The 21,698-nt window shown below is 42.8% G+C and overlaps 1 protein-coding gene across 1 annotated transcript in view; it reads right to left on the reverse strand.

The window, feature by feature from the left end:
- Positions 1 to 21,698, reverse strand: part of SLC1A2 (solute carrier family 1 (glial high affinity glutamate transporter), member 2) — a 194,809-nt gene that overhangs the window by 47,237 nt on the left and 125,874 nt on the right. The window contains exons 2-5 of the mRNA XM_006864894.1: positions 14,263 to 14,402; positions 12,193 to 12,345; positions 9,513 to 9,763; positions 2,789 to 2,957 (exon numbers count right to left, since the gene is read on the reverse strand). Coding sequence (XP_006864956.1) covers positions 2,789 to 2,957; positions 9,513 to 9,763; positions 12,193 to 12,345; positions 14,263 to 14,402 — 713 coding nt within the window. The remainder of the gene's footprint in view (positions 1 to 2,788; positions 2,958 to 9,512; positions 9,764 to 12,192; positions 12,346 to 14,262; positions 14,403 to 21,698) is intronic.

Genomic DNA, 21,698 nt, shown 5'->3' on the forward strand with positions numbered 1-21,698 from the left:
TCTACTCCCGTAAAGATTTACACCCTCGGAAACCCTGTACAGGGTCGCTATGGGTCGGAACCGACTCGACGGCACTTAACAACAACAACAACAATATATATATATATTTTTTTTTTTTTTCACCTTCTCTTTTCATATATATATATATGAAACACCCTCTTTGTCTTTGGTTGCAAACACTGGACTATAACCGGAAGATTGACGTCTATCCACTACTCATTCTTCAGGAGGAGGATGAGACTTTCTGCTCCTGTGTAGATTTACAGCCTCGGAATCCCTACACAGAGTCGCTATGAGTTGGAATCAACTCAATTGCAGTGGGTTTGGGTTCGGGTTTTGCCCTTTGAAGACCATGGAAAGAACCTTCCTTTCAGCCATGATTTGTAAATGGGAAGTTTCTCAACAGTCTAACTTTCCTTGGCTTTCCAGAGCCTTGATATGCATTTGGATCAAGTACTCAACTTGTCAACATTACCACTCCAGTTAGTTCTTTCTGCAAACATTGCCTAACCAAGCCCACTCACTGGGATGGGGGGGGGGGGCGGTGTCATGTGAACAAAGCCCTCTTAGACTTAGTCACTGAGGTTGAAAGAGTAGTGAGCTGTGTTGAAACTCCCCTGTATAACCAAAGGTTATGTGATTTCCCAGAATCCACCAAGACTCTGGAAAAAACCAGGAAAGGCTTTTGGATGATTCATTCTAAAACCTTGTCTCCATTACTCATGACCTCAACCTCCTTCAGAACATGTAGGAGACAATGGGGACGCTTGGACACTGAGGGTTGAGTCTCTCCACTATGACCTATCTACCTGAAGGGAGCAGAGTTATTGGAAAGGTCCTGAGAAGGCCAGTGAGGTCTGGGAAACTGGACTGAAGAACTGCCCTGGAGTGGATGCTGAGGATGTCTGCAAAGTCTGTTTCTCTGAGGAACGCTCTACTTTCTCCTCTCTCCTTCATCCTCTAGTTTTCTACTGATTGTCAATCATGTCTATTGATCTTCCATTGCCTGGCAACCTAGTCAGGTACTGCATCTCCTCCCTCAGTCTCACTTACCCAGCTCTACTTCTTACCATATCTTTCCTATAGTTTTCTATCCTCTAAAACTCAATAATCTTCTTCCTTTGTCCTCTTACTCTCTTCCTTTAGAGATGGGCTAGGCATATTGTTATCTTTTTAGATGGGGAAGATATATGGTTTATCTACAATGCACATAAGGGACACCAAGTTCATTCGAATTTTTGATAAATAACAATGTTTTTTAGAGTATTTGTTGATGTTGTTAAATGCCTTTGAGTCAGTTCCAACTCATAGTGACCTTGTATAAGGTTTCCAAGGAGTAGAAGGTGAATTTGAACCACCAACCTTGCAGCTTAAACTGACCCAGTACAATATTTGGAACATTAAAAACAAAACCAAACAAAAAACAATTGCCAATGAGTTTGTTCTGATGAACAGAGACAAACTTAAATGAAAAATCATTTGCTATTTATTATCTGAAATTTAAATTCAAGTGAGTGTTCTAAATTGAACTGGCAATCTTAAAAAAGAGACAAAGGTATTTGTTCTCTTAGACAGGCAACCAGTGGGAGGATCAGTAGTTCAAGCTATTTCTAAATGGCTCTCAGTTAAGTGTTTGAGTGGATCAACATATTTTTTCCATCCAGATCCCTCATTATTCCTAGCATCCTAGTTGCCTAGAATGGTGAGGAATGGGGCCCAGGAGGTAAATGGGAGTAAGCTGGAGTCACTCACATGACAAGGACTCTCTGGCCTCTGGCTTGCTGTCTTTGTATTGAACTCCTCAGCACTCCATCCAGCTTAACAACAAAAGGAACGCTGGTAGAATAGTGGTTACGAGTCAGGCTGCTAACCTCAATGTCAGCAGTTTGAAACTACCAGTGGTTCCACAAGAGAAAGCTGAGGCTTTCTGCTCCCATAAAGATTTACAGCCTTGGAACCCCTGTGCAGGGTTGCTATGAACTGATTCCATGGCACACCACCACCACCAGCAGCTCTCATACATGGAACACGTGTATGTAGCACTCATGCTTTCCATGTAGACTCTCATTTCATCTTCACAATAATCTATAAGGTAATGGCCAACCACCCTCATTTTAAAATGGGCCTCAGAGAGTGGATCGATCGGTAAGTGGTCCATACCGCCAAAACTGTCATCCTTAAGTCAATTCTGACTTATATGCCAACTCTATAGGCTAGAATAGAACTGCTCCATAGAGTGTCCTAGGTGGCAATTTCTAAGGAAGCAGAGTGTTGTAGCTTTCTTCTACAGAGTGGCTGGTGCATTAGAACCAATGACTTTTTAGCTTTTTGTGTTGTTGTTATGTATGCCCTTGAGTTGATTCCAAATCATAGAGACCCATAGGGTTTCCTGTAAATATGCACGGGAGTAGAAAGCATTATCAAAAAATCCAAACCCCTTGTCATCAAGCTGATTCTGACTCATAGTGAAGCTATAGAATAGAGTAGAATTGCCCCTATAGGCTTTCCAAGGCTGTCAATCCTGAGGGAAACATACTGCCACATCTTTCTCCTGCAGAGTGGATGGCAGATTTGGACCATTGTGCCACCAGGAGCCTAGAGGACAACAGAGAGATGAATTTACTAAGAAAAGAGTGATTGAGGCCAAGGGGAGGGGAAGAGGCAGCAGGGGTCTCTGGAGTTAGGTTCCCTTTGGCTAGCCCATCAGCCCTTAAAGCAGGTAATTAATTGTCAAGGATGTAGTGGCACCGCCTCATGGGAGATGAAAGGGCCCTGCCAGGTTGCCTACCTAAGACATTCATCCCATCCTTGAACTCCAAGCCCTTCTTGATGGCCATCTTCGTTTCCTCAGGTGCCTCAGTGACGGTCTCGTTCAGCAGGGAGATGACAGCATTGGTGGCATTGGCCTCCTCATCTGACTGAGGTGTCACCAGGACTTTCTTTGTCACTGTTTGTATCTGATTAAAATAAAATTTTAAAAAGCATAAAGATAAGTCTTGGTCTTAACAGTCAACAAAGTTAAAGACCTGTCTACTTACGTATTTTGACGTTTCTATTACATTAAAAACAATTGAGAAATTCCATAACAAAGTTTCAAAAATCGGGGAGTATTAATATATATTTATATATAACAAAGTGATGTTTTTGTTTAACACAATACAATGTGACATTGTTGTTGTTGTTAAGTGCCGTTGAGTCAATTCCGACCCATAGCAACCCCTTGATAGGGTTTCCAAGGAGTAGCTAGAGAGCTTGAACTGCCGACCTTGCAGTTCAAACAGCTTTGCAATGTGATGTTGTTGTTCTTAAGTGCTGTCGAGTAGATTCCGACCCATAGAGACCCTGTATAGGGTTTCCAAGGAGCAGCTAGTGAGCTTGAACCACTGACCTTGCAGGTCAAACAACTTTGCAGTCCCACAGCGCCACACCAGGACTCCACCATCTAAATCACAAGGCAATGGCAAGATTTTTTAACATTCACTTGTACTATAAACAGTGTGAATGAGTAACAAGACATGAGCTTAAAGTAGCCATCACGTCTACTCCATGCGTATCAGAGTAGAATAGTGCTTCATAGGTATTTCAATGGCTGATTTTTTGGAAGGAAATCATCAAGTCTTTCTTCTAAGATGCCTCTGTGTGTTCTTGAGCCTTCAACTGTTTTCAGTTAGCAGTCAAGCATGTTAACCATTTGAACTATCCAGAAAGTTGAGGACTGAATGTCTTTAAGCCATTCCAATGATTATAGTTTTATAGTCTAACTAAGGTGCTCTTCACTATTGTGAGACCCAGTTAGAAAGTTCTCCTGGTACCCTGAAAGAGATCCTGGGTCTGGTCAAGAATGAGAAGGGAAGGGTCTTGGCAGTGAGGTCAGACCAGCAACTCGGGACCCCTCTGTTTTGTTCTTCCCTGCCTGGTTGTTATTGGAGAAAGGCAGACTCTGCTGGGGATCTCCATCTGGGTGCTAGGTGGACCAGCTACCAGCAGCCACCACGACAGAGGCAGGTGCTCAAGTTTCAGATCCAAACGGAAGGCAGTGGTGCCAAGCCTTGCTCACTGTTCCCCATGCATTTCTTGGCAAATGGCCTCCCAAGGAATTTCAGGCTAATCCTTCACACCCACGCATCAGGCCTACTTTCAAAGGTGTCAAGCATCCTGAAAGCACAGTGCTGTGAAAATTCACATCTCAGTCCAAGAAATACTACCTCCAAGGGCATGAAAATAGAGCTCATGGAGAATCCTAAAATGTCAGTGCTGGCATGTAGCAGGAGACAGATGGGTGAACTCTGAATAGATGTGGAAGAGGATGCATATAGAAATCCAGTGACATCTTGGGCAGCAAAGAGCTACTGGCAGAGCCGGGACTTCCACTCAGACGGCCTGACTGCACTGCGTTCTGTCCACCACCCGAGCTGCATGTTAAACTATCGTGGACATAATCCTACCGCAGCTGGGCCAGTGGCGAGCAGTGCTGACCTGAAGAGTCATCTGACATGGGAGACGTGAGATTATCTGAAGTGATGCAGAGTGTTCTCTGTTCTAGCCTGGCTACTGTACTTGTTCTGGGAGAGAGGGAGTCCAGAGCAGGATATGCCAGGGAAGAGCAGGTTGCTCTGAGCAGACATTGGCATACAGACACAAGACAGGAGTGGTCATAAAGGAAGATTTGGTGAACAACAGAATTCTGCTTCTAGAAAAGAAGGAAGGACCAACAGCCAACTGTAGATCGATTTTGAGAATGCTAGAGAAACCCTTTGATTTTTATATACATTCTCACGCAAATCTGTTTTGAGTTCACTGACATTTTAGGATTCTCCATGAGTTCTATTTTCATGCCCTTGGAAGCAGTGTTTCCTGTGCTCAGATGTGAATTTTCAGGGTCTGGCACCTTTAAAAGTAGGACTTGGTGAGAAGAGAGGAGTGCGGGACCCTACCCAGAGAAGCAGTGATGCCAGAAATGAAGGCAGAGACAATGACATGGAGAGATGGAGCAGCTGGGAACTCTGGACTCAGGGAGGGAGAGGGGCTGTTTGCTGATGGCCAGGAGGCAGACTTGCAGGGTATGCCCTTTGGTTGTTTGATGATGTATGGAGGGGATTGTAATCATTGTAATGAAACAAAATATAATAAGATAAATGTAATGCTGGTGTTCTCCCATGTAAACTATCACATAATTCACAATAAAAACTTAAAAAAAAAAGTCAGACTTGGATTAAACAGAGCAATGGTCATGGACCTAAGTGATAGCTGTCAGGATCAAGGATTAAGGGCTACATGTTTTATATCTATTACCTGTGAATAGTAGCTCCCCAAAACTCCCTAGGCTAAGTAAATAATCTGTTATTTTATTGTTTCGTCTACCCACAACACTTCCCTGTTATTGGCCTCATTTCTGTTTTCTAAGCATGCCAGACAGTTACCAACCTCTACAAATGCTCTACAATCACTTAGGCTCCTCATCCAATTCTTCCAAGACCTAGCTCATTCTGATCCCTCGTCTCAGCTCAGACAACAACCTTAGCTAGCCCCACAGCCCATGATCCTGCCTCTAGACCTTAGAGCACTTATCATAATTTGCAAGGATCTTGTGTGCTAATGTAATTTCTGTTTGCATGTTTGACTTTACCCTGAGTCCCGTACCATGAGTGTAAGTAAGCATCAGAGGGCAGGGACCTCATAGTCTCATTCCTTGTGACATTCGTGTTGCACTGTGGAAAGCCTGGCACCCAGTAGGTGCTCACAGGTATTGGCTGAATGACAGACCGTAAATTCTCTGGAAGCAAAAGTCCATGAAATCACTGTCCACTGGGCTCAAGTTAATATCATCAGACCACATCTTTTAGCCACTATGCTAGTGACTCGCTTGGAACCTGTGCCTTAGTTCTGAGTCAGCCCTAAACAGCGAGCATGAGACCAACTTGCTCTTAAAGACATAGGGACTCAACTTGGACAAACTGTCACTGTGGGTAGTAGGTCAATCTCTACTCACCTTCCTGTTGTGTCTCTGTGTCTAACTTCCATCCTAGGAAGGTTTTTTTAAATCCCTTGTGCCCACAGGGCACCTCTTGCCCCCTTTCTGGTATTGTATTGTCAGAAGGTATGAGTTCTCCCTTTCTAAGCCTCCCCCCAAGCCCTGTGATTACACCTAATTTAAGATCCTTTTCTATGGGATTCCCTAACGTCAGCCTTAAGGACTAGCTTTTCCCCCTTCACCCTGAGGTAAAGAATTCTACACTATTTTTTCCCTTTGATTATCTTAACTCAAAGGGACTATGGCCCTAGCTCAGCTGGGGATCGACGTGCTCAGTCTCCACATAAGTTTTGCCAGTGAAGTGGTAAGGTCACAATGAGAGAAGATCAAGGAATGGCCCAGGGCTCCATACCATTGTCATAGGCAAGGTCCACTGTCTATCAGCCAGAGTAGTTACTACAGGTGAGTACAGCTGACACCGCGAAAGCTCACCACTAAGACCTGTGTGGCACTACAGGCTAATAAGCTGGACTGCAGGGTCAATTTGAGCCCAAAGATTGGTGGTTCAAGCTCACCAGCCACTCCTTGGAAACGACTCAGATCCAACTCGAGATGGCCCTTAACAATGACAAGTCTAGAGTACCAATTCTGAATATCTGTCTGCTTTCAGGTCCTGCCTCACTGACTGGGATGAAAGCTGTCCCCTTCTTGTATGCAGTATGGCTGTAATTGGGCACATCTTTCATGTCCCTCACATGGTCCTACCCCACTCCCAGTCTTCTATCAGCTCAGCTTCCAACAGCTACAGTTCCAGAGCATTCTTTCCAAAGTGCTAAGAACAGACTTGGCATCCACTAGTATCTATCATCCCAAAGCAAGCAAATTCACCTTTCTAAGCAAGCCGGCTCAGGGATAAGCACCCCCAACACACACTTGTCTAGACTGTTTATTTATTCCTAGTCCACTTACCTCTGTCTAGAGTGGTTTCCTTTAATATACCTCCATGCTACAAATGCCACCAAAAAGGCATCTGAAACTGGAGAACATATCCCAACCCAGGGTAAATTGGGAGCTGGCAGTGGCTAGCAAATGAGTGTTCAGGCTGCTGGGAATACAGATATTTCATTGTTTCCTAAGTTCATTCTAATGTGATTTCCTAGAAATGGCTACGGTAGTTCCTGGCCTTTGGTTCTGAACTTTGTTCCCTACCTGGGCTAATGGAAACTGCGGTGTATTCTAACCTAAGCTGGCCTTAGGTTTAGACAACACATTGGTGAGGTGGGCCTAACCAGCTAACTTGGTAGCCCCAGACAGCAAAATCATCTTTTTTTTTTAGCCACAAGTTTTTGAAACCTTCCATGCCTACATGAAGCTGGTGAATGTCTGCATTGCAACCCATTTATACAGGGTCATATTGCAGCATCCAGCAAATTTGATATGGAAAACTCTTTGGCAAGTAATTTTCACTGCTTGGATTGTACCCTCTATAAATCTATGAAATTTTGACAAAAGAAAGGCAGAAGGAAAAACAAGGTGCAGCATAGTATGTATAATACGTGACATTTGGGTTGAATTTTTTTAAAATTCAGCTGTATACAATGTTGTTGTTAGTGTTAAGTGCCACAGAGTCGGTTCTGATTCATGTTGTTGTTAAGTGCTGTCTAGTCAGTTCTGACTCATAGCGACCCTGTATAGGGTTTCCGAAGAGCAACTGATGAGTTTGAATCACCGACCTTGTGGTTCAAACTGAACTTGCAGTCCAATGCATTAACTTGCAGCACCATACCAAGACTCCTAGCAACCCTGTACAGGGTTTCCAAGAGACAGTTGGTGAGCTTGAACTGCCGACCTTGTGGTTCAAAACGACTTTACAGTCCAGTGCATCAACCCACAGTGCCACACCAGGCCTCGTTGGTAAATAGTATGGAAGAATATAAAGTAAAACTGAAAAGTCTTCACTCCCCTAGAAGTACTCATGATACTTGTAGATACACGTGAGAATTTTATGTTTCAGCCCATATATTTTCTCCTATATGTACATATGCATGTGTCTTGGTGTGGCACTATAGGATAAGCACTCAATTGGAAGGTCAGTTTTAACCACAAGGTCGGCGGCTCAAACTCACCAAATACTCCTCAGAACCCCTATATAGAGTCACTAGGAGTCCTGGTGTGGTGCTGACTATAGGTCAGAACTGACTCAACAGCACTTAACAACAACAACAACAACATACTATTCAACAAACAGCCCTGGTAGTGTAGTGGATTATGCGCTGGGCTGCTAACCACAAGGTCAGTAATTTACCAGTCACTCTGTGGGAGAAAGATGAAGTTTTCTGCTTTCATAAGCATGTACAGCCTCAGAAACACTTTAAAGGGTCACTATGAGTCAGGCACCCAAACACCATCACCCCTATTCAACCACCATCTATCTGTTAGTTCATCATGTTATAGCGGGTTTCTGTGATGCCGGAAGCTTTGCCACCCATAAATCAAGGCTTACCTATGGTGGACAGACTTCAGTGGTGCTTCCACAGGCTAAGACAGACTGGGAAGAAAGGCTTGATGATTTACTTCTGAAAAGCAGCCAATGAAAACTCTAAGGATCATGGCAGAATAGAAGTGTGCGTACAATCAATGGAGAGGGCACAAGGCTGGGTGACGTTTCATTCTGCTACATAGCAGTCACCATGGGTTGGGGTTGACTTGGCAGTAGCTAAATTTTCACAATCTGCATTATTAGTTCCACAGTTTAAAAAAATATCCAAGCCCTAGATACATTCCAGAGATTCTGATTCTGCAGGTCATGTGTAGTTTTAAAACATGCCACAAATGCTTTTACTAGACTGCTGAGTAACCAACTGGATACTGTAGAAGGTTGTGTGCAAGGGTGATTAAACTGTGTCTTAGGTGACACTGAGGCAGGAACCAAAGAGAAGACAACAGAGAGAAGTGGGTCCCTGAGCAGAGACAATAAGTAAGCCTAAAAGAGAGAGAGAGAGAGAAGGTTTTAAAAAACCAACAAACCCAAGTTCACTCATACAGCCTCACTATATGAGTGAGGGTCCTGGTGTGACTGCAGGATAATGCACTGGACCACAAGGTCGGCGCTGCAAACCTCACCAGCCACTCCTTGGAAACCCTATGCAGGGGGTTGTTATGAGTTGGAACCAACTTGACGGTACTTAACAACAACAGACAGAGATAAAGGAGTGGCCCAGTGATTAAAACACTCAGCTGTTAACTAAAAAGTTGGCAATTCAAATTTGCCCCCAACTTAGTGGGAGAAAGGTGCTTCTGTAAAGATTTACAGCCTTGGAAACCCTCTGAGACTGTTCTGCTTTGTCCTGTAGCGTTTCTGAGTCAGAGTCCCCTTGATGGCAGTGGGATTTTTGTGGTTTTGTGTGGTTTTCTTAATAACAGAAATAATTACGTGTTAAGAAAATTGCTATCCAGAGCTGATTCAGTGACACGGTCGCCATGTTACTGTCTTGACAACTGAGTAGGTTGGAGAGGTGGGAACATCAGAAATCTGGCTTACCTGCTGAAAACAGGCTTGGACAAGGTTTTCAGGGAAGAGATTTCTAATTAGGTCCAGGAAGGCATCCAGGCTGGATACTTCATCATTTTTCTTCCCAGGTCCTAGCTGCTTCTTGAGTTTGGGATTCCCTGGGTGGATGGCCAAGACCAGGATGACCCCCAGCACAGCGGCAATGATGGTGGTGGACATGTAATACACCATGGCTCTCGTGCCTAAACGGCCACTGGCTTTAGCATCCAGGCCTGACAACCCTGGTTTGAACAGAAATTCAGAAAGGTTAATAATAGTACGATTCTGTTGCATAAGGTCACTATGAGTTGGTACTGACTCGATGGCAACTCACAACAACAATAACTCTTGGTTCCACAGTACTCAGATTCATTAGTGGTTAATTTCTCTACTGTTGTCGTTAAGTGTCGTCAAATTGATTTCGACTCATAGCAACCCTGTATAGGGTTTCCAAGGAGCAGCTTGTGGGTTTGAACTGCCAACCTTGTGGTTCACAAACCAGTGCTGATCCTCCAGCACCTCAGCAGGTGTCCAATAAATCTCCTGCTCAAGATTTAGTCAATTCCAAGTCTTGGTGTGGCGTTGTGGGTTAATGCACCAGACTGCAAAGCCGTTTGAACTGCAAGGTCCGTGGTTCAAGCTCACCAGGTGCTCCTTGGAAACCCTTTACAGGGTCGCTATGGGTTGGAAATGACTTGACGGCACTTAACAACAACAACAACTCTGTTACTTAAGGAGATTTTAGAGATCCTAGGAAACTGGGGCAAGCTGGTCATCTGGTTCTGGATTTACAAACAGGTCTATGACAACTTGTTTGTCAATCTTCAATAGTGAGTTAAAATGAAGTTGGATATCTTTCCACTTAAATTCTGAGGTTATATTCTCCTTTTGTGTGTTAAGGTATCCTTTCTTTTATGACGTGATTGTGCTAGTATGTGCTAATTTTTCAATTCTTTATTATTATTATTTTTATTATTATTGATACCCTCATTTGGAAAATTCAAAGCTGATAATTCTGTCATGCCTTAAAACTTCTGAATATATTACTTGTAGCTGAAATCCACAAGCCTGAGAATTGTCACCTAGCACAACCCTTCCATGTCATTGCAAAGCATGACGAAGACCCACATTTCCTGACTTCTTGTTGGGACTGGAGGGCACATGTATAAAGCATCCCACAAACATTAAGCCCTTCATCCATAACTTGGGGACAGGGCTGGGGTGCAGTGATTCTTAGAGGAAATTCCAAGAAAGTCACAAAAATTCCAGCCTTCATTGGGTTTTTTCCCCGTTGTTTCTTCCATTTTTCTACTTCCTGGTTTCAGTTTCTGCTTTTCATAAAGAAAAACATTGAACTCTTTACTGGGGATCCGTTCTTTTTACTTGAGGGGAGGAAGTCATTGAAATGAACTTTTCTAAATTAAGCTGACCCATAAATGGCCCACTTTTCCTACAACCTAAAATCTAAGTCTAGCCAAATGGCAGCTAGCTCTTCTTACCAGCTTGGCCAGTGCACAATCAGTTAAACAGGTTGTTGTTGTCGTTAGGTGCCATCGAGTTGGTACCGACCCATAACGACCTTATGCACAGCAGAATGAGGTGTACGGAGGACTTTCCTCTGGTACAGAGTGGAACATTTAAGGTAAAAGCTTGCTTCACTCAATCTGGGGCTGAATGATGAGCCTCGACTCAGTTCCAGAACTCTGCAGCTAGAATCTTGTTGGCTCCAAACACTGAGTCCACTGGTCTACCAAAAGGGTGCTTACAGAACAATCTGACTCAGCATGTGACTCTCATTCATGAGGTGGCTAGTCACTTTTCTGAGGTCACCTAGATCAATGACACTCAACAACAATGTCCAGTTTCTCATCCTTATCTAAAATGAAACCAATTTAGAATCACACTAGGAGTCCAGGTATGGCACTGATAAGGCATTGGACCCCAAAGTTGGTTTGAACTGCAAGATCAGCAGTTCAAACTCAGCAGCGGCTCCTCAGAAACCATACATGAGGTCACTATGAGCCAGACGCAATCCAACAGTACTTAACAACAAAAACATAATCTATTCAAGCAATAGCATTTGGTAAGGAAGAAGCTACTACTATCACTACTATACGCTCATGGAAGGAAACACACACACACAAAACTCTTTTTCACAAAATAATTCATTATTTTAGTTAAGAACAAATGAACATGATGACAACACATACTTAAGGGGGACTTTCTTCTGAAAAACTCAAAGGGCTTTCATATCTCACGTTTATTTTTAATGCCCACTTCCCTCCATGTACAGTCACATACTAGACCATTCCATCATCTACTCATCGTCTTCACTGATCACTTTCTGAACAAAATTTAACTTAGAAAATTGAGAAAGCTGCATGTTAAAGATTGAAACCATTACAGAAATCATCATTCATAACATGTGATTGTATTTCCTTTTTATCTTTGTTGCTAGAGAAACAGACAGATTGACCAATAGTAGGTGGCAATCGTTTATTTTATAATTGATTTATGCCCATTTTAGAGACAGGAAAATCAAGTTTCTGAAGTGAAATGGCATAAAGGGTCACATTCACTCATTCAGCCAAATTAAGATTACATGGCTAATCTAACAGCAGGAACAAGAGAGTGACCCACTTTGGTTGGGTGTTCAGAGAGGTGGTCTTACCTGTGATTAAGCTGGAGATGATCAGAGGGAGAATGAGCATTTTTAGCATCCTCATGAGTATATCCCCTGGGAAGGCTATTAGCATGACCACATCAGGGTGGATAGGAGATGCCAAACGAAGAAGCCCTCCACATACGGCCCCCAGGATGACACCTGTGGACAGGGGTGGAAAAGTATTTATTTTTGTCCTAGTGAAATAGATAGTCCTGGGGATCTTTTTCAATGACATTGGGCTTTTTCATGCTTCTGTATTATCAGGTGATGAATAACATGCAACAAAAATCCCATCACATAGTAAAGCAGGTTTTGATGACTAGTGAGAAAACTTTCTATAACTCTAGGTATCGAGAAGAATTGCTCTGGAAGAGTCTTATGGGGAGTATGAAGTGGTGACTTGACCCACATTCTTTGAAGACATTGTCCATTTGTATAATCAATGGAAATGACCCACAGGACCAGATACGTTTCTCCTCCCAGCCTAGTATCAGTCAGATGGCATGGTGTCTCACATATTTCTTCACTTTTCAACTGGATGTCAGATTAAAGAAACATTTGATGGACCACACTGGTGTGTTTCTTTTTTCATCTATTTTATTTGGCTTCCTATGATTATCCATATGGTTCTTCTTCAGTAAGTTTTGCCCTTATATTTTATATCCCCTTACACTACTTTTAGACTTGCTGCCCTTATGGGAGATGAGCAAGAGTATCTAAGAATATATCATTTAAGAGGAAACAGTATGGGCAGAGATGTTGGCAGGATTCTGGCATTTTGCATAATTGAAAATGCCACAAGGAAAACTTAAGAACCTGTTAAATGGATGGCCAACAGTAAGGACCTTTGTAGAAACCAGAAATCAGATCACAGTGCCATGGACCGTAAGTGAGGGATGAGTTTCTGGGTTATATGGGTCATCCAGGGATGCAGAGGGCGGCAGTCAGATAGCCTCATCTTTTTTCCTTCTGCAGGTGGAAAAACTAACCATCCAAATTCTTTCAGACCTATGGTAAATGAAATCCATTTCTGTAACGGGTAACCCATGGAAAACCCTACCACTGCCTGTGGTTTTCCTTACAGTAAGTGAACTGCACTGTGGAAAGGTCCTGATCCTGAACCTGGTCCAATGACATCCAAGATGATGGACTCAAAGGAGGGACCACAAAACAGACGGGCTGTGTAGATTGGAGTAGGGGCAGTGGATGGATTGCTAATCATTCTTATGTGTAGCCTAAACGCAAGGTGAATAAGAGAGGAACAAAGACAATAAATTATGTGGTTGTCATTATAAGAAACTGCAGTTTGCTCCCTGGTCAATAAACACAGGTTGGGTACCCAAGGTCCAGACTGTATCAACACTCCACAACCTGGATGAAGTCTGAAGCATGAAACTAAGACTTGCACGATGGGGCTGCAGCAGGTCAAGATATCAAGACAAGCCTCCTCCACACTGACCTCATTGTGTTAAATTAGTCAAAGTTAATGAGATGTTCACAGAAGGTTAAACTTGGGGAGCCCTCTTAGTGGCCCTTCTGCAACTGGGACCTTTGTGTTGAACACAGATATTTCTCTAAATGTGGTGGGCTGACCATCTGCAATGGAATCACATAGAAAGTATGAAGATGCACATTACGGAGCCTCATTCTGAATGTTCCAAAACAAAGACTCCATGGGTATGCCTTGGGAATCTGTTTGCTATGTGCATACTGAAATTTGAGAGCTCAAAGAGGCATCCCAGTTTAGTGCTGTGGGGTAAAGCACTGGACCGCAAGGTCAATTTGAACCACAACTTCGGTGGTTCAAATTCACCAGCTGCTCCTTGGAAACCCTATACAGGGTTGCTATGAGTTGGAATCGACTTGACGGCACTTAGCAACGACAATAACGGAATTCAAAGAAGGAAAATAAATGGCCAGAGTCGGTGATGTGGAAGATTACATCATTGAGGCCGAAATGCCTGGACATAAATGAGGATTAGGCAACTGGCTATTTTTGCAAAGAAAAAGCTAGCTGCCTACAGAGCCCAGAGAGCCCCAGAGAACAGCAGTGGGAGGGGGCAGCTCAGCACATACCAGTCACCGTCAGCGTGAGGAGCAGGTTCTTCCCCAGCTTGCTACACAAGCGCCAGCCCAGATGTCGGTGCTTGGGCTCCTCGGAGGTCAGGTGGCTGTCATGCATTCGCACTTCGACCTGCTTAGGCATATTGTTGGCACTAAAACAGAAGCGAAGGCAGAGATTAGAGTGTGAAGGCACCTCTTCTACCCAGTTTCAGGGGCACACCACAGGGAGTAGTAAGAGAAACCAGATCTCCCTAAGGCACAGCTGGGAATCTGGAACCATCAGCGGGAGAACAGACAATGACTCAAGGTACCCTGAATTGCAGTTCATCAATAATCAGGGCAGAACACACTGGATACCCAGTGCCCAGTACTTTTACAGCCACTATCATCAGATCCTCACAGTAATAAAAGGAAAACCACAGGCAATGGTAGGGCTTTTCCAAGAATTACCTGCCACAGGAACTCTGGAAGGGAAGTATTTGCCCAAGGTCACAAGGCTAAACAAAAACAGAGATTCAAGCCCAGATGCATCTGGCTCTACAACCTAAACTTTTCCTGCCACTCTAACTGGGATTTTGTTAACAACATAAAACTGTTTTTATTTTTGAGTGATCTCAGGTGAGGAGAGCGCCGATTTCTAGCCTTCTTCATCCTAGACATGTGAAAGGCACATATACTGATTAGTCAAGTCTTACCTCTTTTCTGGAAGAAACGATTTATCTACTTAAAGCAAAACCCATCAATCTATTGTGGTTTTTCAAAGGTTACTTGTATTAGCAAGGCTTAGTTAAGCTGCCAAGAGTAAATAACCACTCATAGTCAAAGATGCATAGATTTAAGGAGCATTTGACTTGCATTCTTCCAAAGATGCAGTCCAGCCCTTCTTCAGATGAATCTAAGATGAACCCAAGATGTGCTGGGAGACTGCTCAAGGAATCTAGCTTTGATGTTTCATGAGTCCATAAAATACCAAATGGAGGCTTGGGATTGATCGTATTGTCAGTGGCTGTCAAGTTGGACTGAAACTCATGTGGACCCCGCACACAAAAGAATGAAATATTGCCTGGTCCTGCACCATCTCCCATGATTATCTGCAGACCAGGCCATTGTGGTTCACAGTGCTTTCACTGAATGATTTTTGGCAATAGATCACCAGGATTTTGTTTCTAGTCTTAATCTGGAAGCTCCACTAAACGGGTCAGCATCCTAACAACATTCAAGCCATAACTGGCAGATTGGCGGTGATTATGCACGAGCTGGACTGGCTGGGAATTAAAGCTGGATTTCCTACATAGAGTGTGAGAATTCAACCACAAAACCACCAATGCCTTATGGGATTGAGGTACGAAAAAATAATAAGAATACATTTTTTTACTTTGACAAGTTAGGAGATTTTTGTTAGTGCAGTGGGAAAACACGCTGCAAAAGACCTCTTTAAAGTGTTCAAAATCAAAAATGTTACTTTGATCACTGAGGTATGCCAGACCCAAGCCATGGTATTTTCGGTCATTTCATGTGCATACAAAAGCTGGACAATGAATAAAGAAAGCTGAAGAATAATTGATGTCTTTGAATTATGGTGCTGGTGAAGAATACTGAATATATCATGAACTCAGAAGAGCAAATACAGCTGTCTTGGAAAAAGTATAGCCAGAATGATACCTAGAAGCGAGGATGGTGAGACTTTGTCTCCTATACTTCAGATATGTCATCAGAAGGGACCAGTCAGTAGAAAAGAACATCATGTGCGGAAAACCAAGGGGTGAGCAAGTAAAAGGAATGCCCTCAATGAGATGGGGCCCAGCACGGTACTTGGCAGAGGCAGTCTCTTTCTCCAGAGAACACAAATAAGAAGAGCATTAGTTGTTGTTGTTAGGTGCCATCGAGTTGGTACTGACCCATAGTGACCTTATGCATAACAAAATGGAACACTGTTTGGTCCTGGGCCAACCTCACTACTGTTGCCACACTTGAGTCCATGGATGCTGCCACTTGGCCAATCCATTTCACTGGGGGTCTTCCTCTTTTTCTCTGACCCTCCACCTTACCAAACATGACATCCTTCTCCAGCGACTGGTTCTACCTGACAATATGTCCGAAATACGAGAGATGAAGTTTGGCCATGTAGGCCTCCAAGGAGCACTCTGGCTGCACTTCTTCCAAAACAGATCTATTGGTTCTTTTGGCAGCCCATAGCACTTTCAGTATTCTCCTCCAACACCATAACTCAAATGCATCAATTCTTGTATGGTCTTCCTTATTCACTGTCCAGCTTTAGCATGTGTATGAGGTTATTGAAAATACCATGGCTTGGGTCAGGCGTACCTTAGTCCTCAAGCTGACATCTTTGCTCTTTACTCACCAAATTGAGGAGATTTTCCTAGCTGTGCTACCATTAAAAAACAAAACAAAACAAAAAACCACTAAAAACGTAGCTTCCAGTCTTAGTGTTAAGACCTGGGACACAAATGCAACTACTTAGTTTTCTTAATAACAGGCTACTTAATACATTTTTACAAAAATATTTAAAAATTGAGACTAATACAAGAGAACTTCAGAAAGTTTGTGGGGAAATTCCATTATCTTTTCATTCCATTTTCCATGAGCTTTTTAAAGATTCCTCATATTACATGGTCTGGTAGAATACTCAAATGAAAATATTCATCAAAATACAAGCTTGTTGTTGGTGAGCATTGTTGAGTCAGTTCCAATTCATAATGATCCTGTATAGGGTTTTTCAATGAGCAGTTGATGGGTTTGAACCACTGATCTTGGGGCTAGCAGCCCAGTGTTTATCCTACAGTATCTCATCGTAACTTTATAAGCTTGTTGTTATTGTTAAGTACCATGGAGTCGGTTCCGACTCATAGTGACCCTGTACAGGGTTTCCAAGGCTGTAAATCTTTATGGGAGCAGAAAGCCTCATCTTTCTCCCATGGAATGGCTGGTAGTTTTGAATTGCTAACCTTGAGGTTAGCAGCCCGATTTGTAACCACTACACTACCAGAACTCCTTTATAAGCTTCTTAGTTTCCCCTTAAAGGCCTGGTTTTTTACTGACCTAGTTAATGTTTGAGGCAGCCTCTGACTTCTTGTTCTCTGTGTGTGCTAATGATCACTCAGACGGTCTACAAAAGAAAATAGGGCATAGCTGCTCACAGTGTGGTCAATGGCTCTTCTCATCAGGGAGCAACAAGTATCACTTCCTCCCATGCCCAAGCAAAGCAGTCAGAAATGTTCTTTCACAACACAGCAGAGAAAATGATCAAAATCATCTTTTTAGCACGGATGGACCAGGTTTCTGTTTGTATTGAGTTCTTTTTACATTTCAAAACATTTTTCAAACCAGAAAAACTGGCTGGTGTGCAGCTATCAGTACTGAGCATCATGATCAATAAAGAATCCTGATCAAAAGGGGAGAAAATATGAAACAGAATTTCAAAGTTTTATATAATCCAGACTTACCGGTCCTATTGTGGCTGGAAGAACCCCTGAATTTATTGCCTTGAGAATATCTTCAAAGCAGTATCAAAATGTCATGAACTCACAAGTATTTATTGACAGAATTCCTGTGACTTGCACTCTTGGAATTAAACAAATGCCCTAGCTTCATAAGAGTTCCTGACATTTGCACATAAAAAGTAACCTTTAAAGTAAAGTGGGGTCTTGCTTGCATCTGGGGTCCCATAAATAACTTTTTGTAAAGAATTCTATATCAGGGTATTGAGACTCTTCTGCCACCATCCATTCCATATTCCCCTTGCCCTCAACAAACACCTCAGCTGATCATGATTCGTTGACAGAAAGGGTGACTCGCGTGTTCATTCTTAAAGAGTCTTGGCCATTGATAGTCATGTCAGCATTGGGTTGCTGTAGTTTTCCATAGACTTTAATCACAGGGCATGGTGGTACTAAGAGATGTCCTAAGGTATCTCTGGAATTCCAGACATAGCCTTATTTATCTCTGTTATGTAGTAGCAATCCAACTGCCCTTTGGTAACCGAGATCAATCATACCAGTCAATACAGTAACTCCCTTCTTAGACTATTGATACAGAGTCATGAGGAACCTAAAGTGGACAAGTGATATTGTTAACTTCCAGTTCAATGGAATCAATGTTGTGTCTCCAGATGGGAGAATTTTCCCCCTTGGAACTATGACTTCTAGACTCACTTGGGTCACTACCATTTTCACTCCTTGATTGCTGGGCCTTTAAATCCTGACTATGAAAAAACAGCACCATATATCGGATGCTGATTTAAATCATATACAGCCTCCTAGAGAACAATCCTGCAAGGTATTACCACCTAGCTGGTACCGTGATTGTATCTTTAGAACAGAATTCTTGTTGTACTGTCAAGCCAGCTTCAGGATCATGGGAAACCTGATAAGACAAGTGAATTCTATGAACACAGGCCCTATTGCCACACTTCCTTTGCTGTGATTTTAGTCCCTTGATCAGGGAGATGCTATATGGGATAAGGTATTCTATAAGTCCATGGTTGGTATTTGGACATTGCATGCTGGGAAGGCAAATCTGTATCTAGAGTAAGTGTCTATCCCAGTAAGAACAAAATGTTGCCTTTTCCATGATGAATGTGGTCCAATATAATCAACCTGCCACAGAATTGCTAGCTGATCGCCTTGGGGAATGATGCAATAACAAGGACTCAGTGTTAGTCTCTGCTGCTGGCAGACTTGGCATTCAGTAGTGGTTGTACCCAAGTCTGCATTGGTAAGTGGAAGTTCATGATGCTGAGCTTATGCATAACATCCGTCCCTATCACAATGGCCACTTTGCTCCTAAGTCCATTGGGTAGTGGACAACAAGCTAATAAAGGAGCTCACACTAACTTGGTCAATCAAATGTTTCTTTTATCTGGCATCAAGAAGAAAAGCAAAGAAATACATGAGGCACCATGTCACATGACTGGCTCTGACCCAATGCTGGAAAGAGAAATGATATATGCTTTGTGTGGGTCATTTCTACTGACAATCTTTGTGACTTTGCAAGTGAGCAATAAATTCAAAGATGTTAAATCAAGTCACCAGTTTACACTTCCCATAAATCTTTGAGAAGGCTTTCCTTGACTCTCCCAGTGCTGCTTTCTTAGATAGCTGTTGTTGTGATTAAGTGTCATCAGTTCTGACTTATAACAATGCTCTATAGAGTTTCCAAGGAGTGGCTGGTGGGCTTGAACTGCTGACCTTGTGATTTGCAGTCCAGTGTTGAACAGAAAGTTCTCTTACTAGTTATCAAAATCAGCCTTATTATGTAATATTTTGAGAAATAGTTTCTGGATTAACTGCCCCTATCACCCCATCCTAAGAGTCAAAATCCCATTTCTTCCAGATCAATGGCCTCACTTAAACTTCAGAAAGTATTTGAGGTTGAGAATTCATTGTTGTTGTAATTCAGCTACTCTTAAAATAAGACTGTGGGTTTGACTTCCAGTAACAGCACTCTGTTTTTGCAAGAAATAAGGTTTTCTGACCAGCAGGAAAAAAAAAAAAACCAATAACAGCACTTGACTACTACAAGAACAGTCAAGTTGTTGGCTGGGGAGCCATCAGGGCAAGTGGTAAGGTCCCATCATGGCAAACCCCCCCTTCCAAGACTGAGACTCTACACGAGCAGGCATATGGTCTTGATGGTGACCACATTGGTCTACTGATAAGGGGAAGTGGGGGAAAACCGCAATGAAGTTGTGAGCTAAGTCTGACCACATTCAACAGACTCCTGTTCACCTGGATTGAGACCTGGTTGGCCAGCAGTATGGTAAGACCTGGGGACTCCTGGACCCAGGGACAGACACATGGCCACAGAGGACTAGAAGGGAGAGTGAAGCATCCAGATAGCACCAAGTGAAGGGAGATGCACAAGAACACCCATATTTGCAGATAACCCCCATGTGACCTGGCTTCAATGGCTGGATGATCAGAACTCAACTAGAGGAAGAAAGAAGAGGAAAAGAGTAATCTGCTACAATTTGATGAATTTGACCTATACTTACGGATGTAGTAGCTCAAAAGAGGGAACAAATCTTTACAGCAAGCATCATTCCCACCCCCTTGGTGCACAGGGTTGACAGGGATGGGCAACTTAGACATTGGCTACCCAAAATGTAGAGACTACAAAGGCACTAAGTGTCTGGCTTACAAGCTTTCAAGAGGGAGTCTAATTTCAGAGGGTATGGGGGAAGGCAGACTCTCCACTGAGTGCTTTCCAACCTGTCTGGATGGGGCTGGTAAAAGGAGATGGGGATAAGACTCTTGTGGTTCAACAGGGAATAGTTGCTATCAGGACTGATTGTGAGTGTTGCAAATGTAAAGGTTGATGTTTTGTAACAGAAGGAGGGGAAGCAGTTGATCTTGCAGTCCAGGAGCGGAGAACCCTGGAACTATCAAGGGAGAAGAGCAGAGTGCGGGACCCTATCCAGAGAAGCAGTGACACCAGAGATTGAGGCAGAGATGATGACAAGATGGAGAGATTGTGGCAAGATGGAGCAGCTGGGGACACTGGACTCAGGGAGGGAGAGGAGCTGTGTGCTGATGGCTGGTGGGACAGGTTTGTGGAGTATGCCCTTTGGTTGTTTAAATGGTTGCATATTCCTGAGTGCTTCAGTGTACATCCAAAAAAAACCCTAAAAAAAAAACAGAGGGAATGGAAGCAAATGCTGTTGAATACATGGAGGGGATTGTAATCATTGCAATGAAACGAAAGACATGTAATATATTTGTACATTACATGTAATGTAAAGCTGATGTTCTCCCATGTAAACTATCACCCAATTCACAATAAAAACTTAAAAAGAAAAAGAAATAAGGCTTTCTTTTAGGGCACAAGTAGCAACTTTCAGGTCTTGTATGTGGTAACTGTCCAAGCTATGGACAACATTGTGAACTATGAATATTCTGAAACACTTAATTGTGCTCATGAGGAATCTGTATCTGGACTAAGAAGCAGTTGTTCGAACATAACATGGGAACACTGAATGTTTTAAAATTAAAAAGGGAGTGCAACAAGGTTGTATTCTTTCACCATGCTTATTCAACTTGTATGCTGAGCAAATAATCCAAGAAGCTAGGTTATATGAAGAGAAACGTGGCATCAGGATTGGAGCAAGACTCATTAACAACCTGCAATATGCAGCTGATACAACCTTGCTTGCTGAAAGTGAAAAGGACTTAAGACATTTACTGATGAAGATCAAAGAGCACAGCCTTTGGTATGGATTGCATCTCAATGTAAAGAAAACAAAAATCCTCAACACTGGACCAATAAATAACATTCTAATCAATGGAGAAAAGATTGATGTGGTTAAGGACTTCATTCTTCTTGGATCAACTATCAACACTCATGGAAGCAGCAGTCAAGAAATCAGATGACGTATTGCATTAGGTAAATCTGCTGCACAAGACCTTTTTAAAGTGTTGAAGAGCAAAGAT

Source organism: Chrysochloris asiatica, unplaced genomic scaffold (assembly GCF_000296735.1).
Source record: "Chrysochloris asiatica unplaced genomic scaffold, ChrAsi1.0 scaffold00072, whole genome shotgun sequence".
Taxonomy (NCBI): Eukaryota; Metazoa; Chordata; class Mammalia; order Afrosoricida; family Chrysochloridae; genus Chrysochloris; species Chrysochloris asiatica.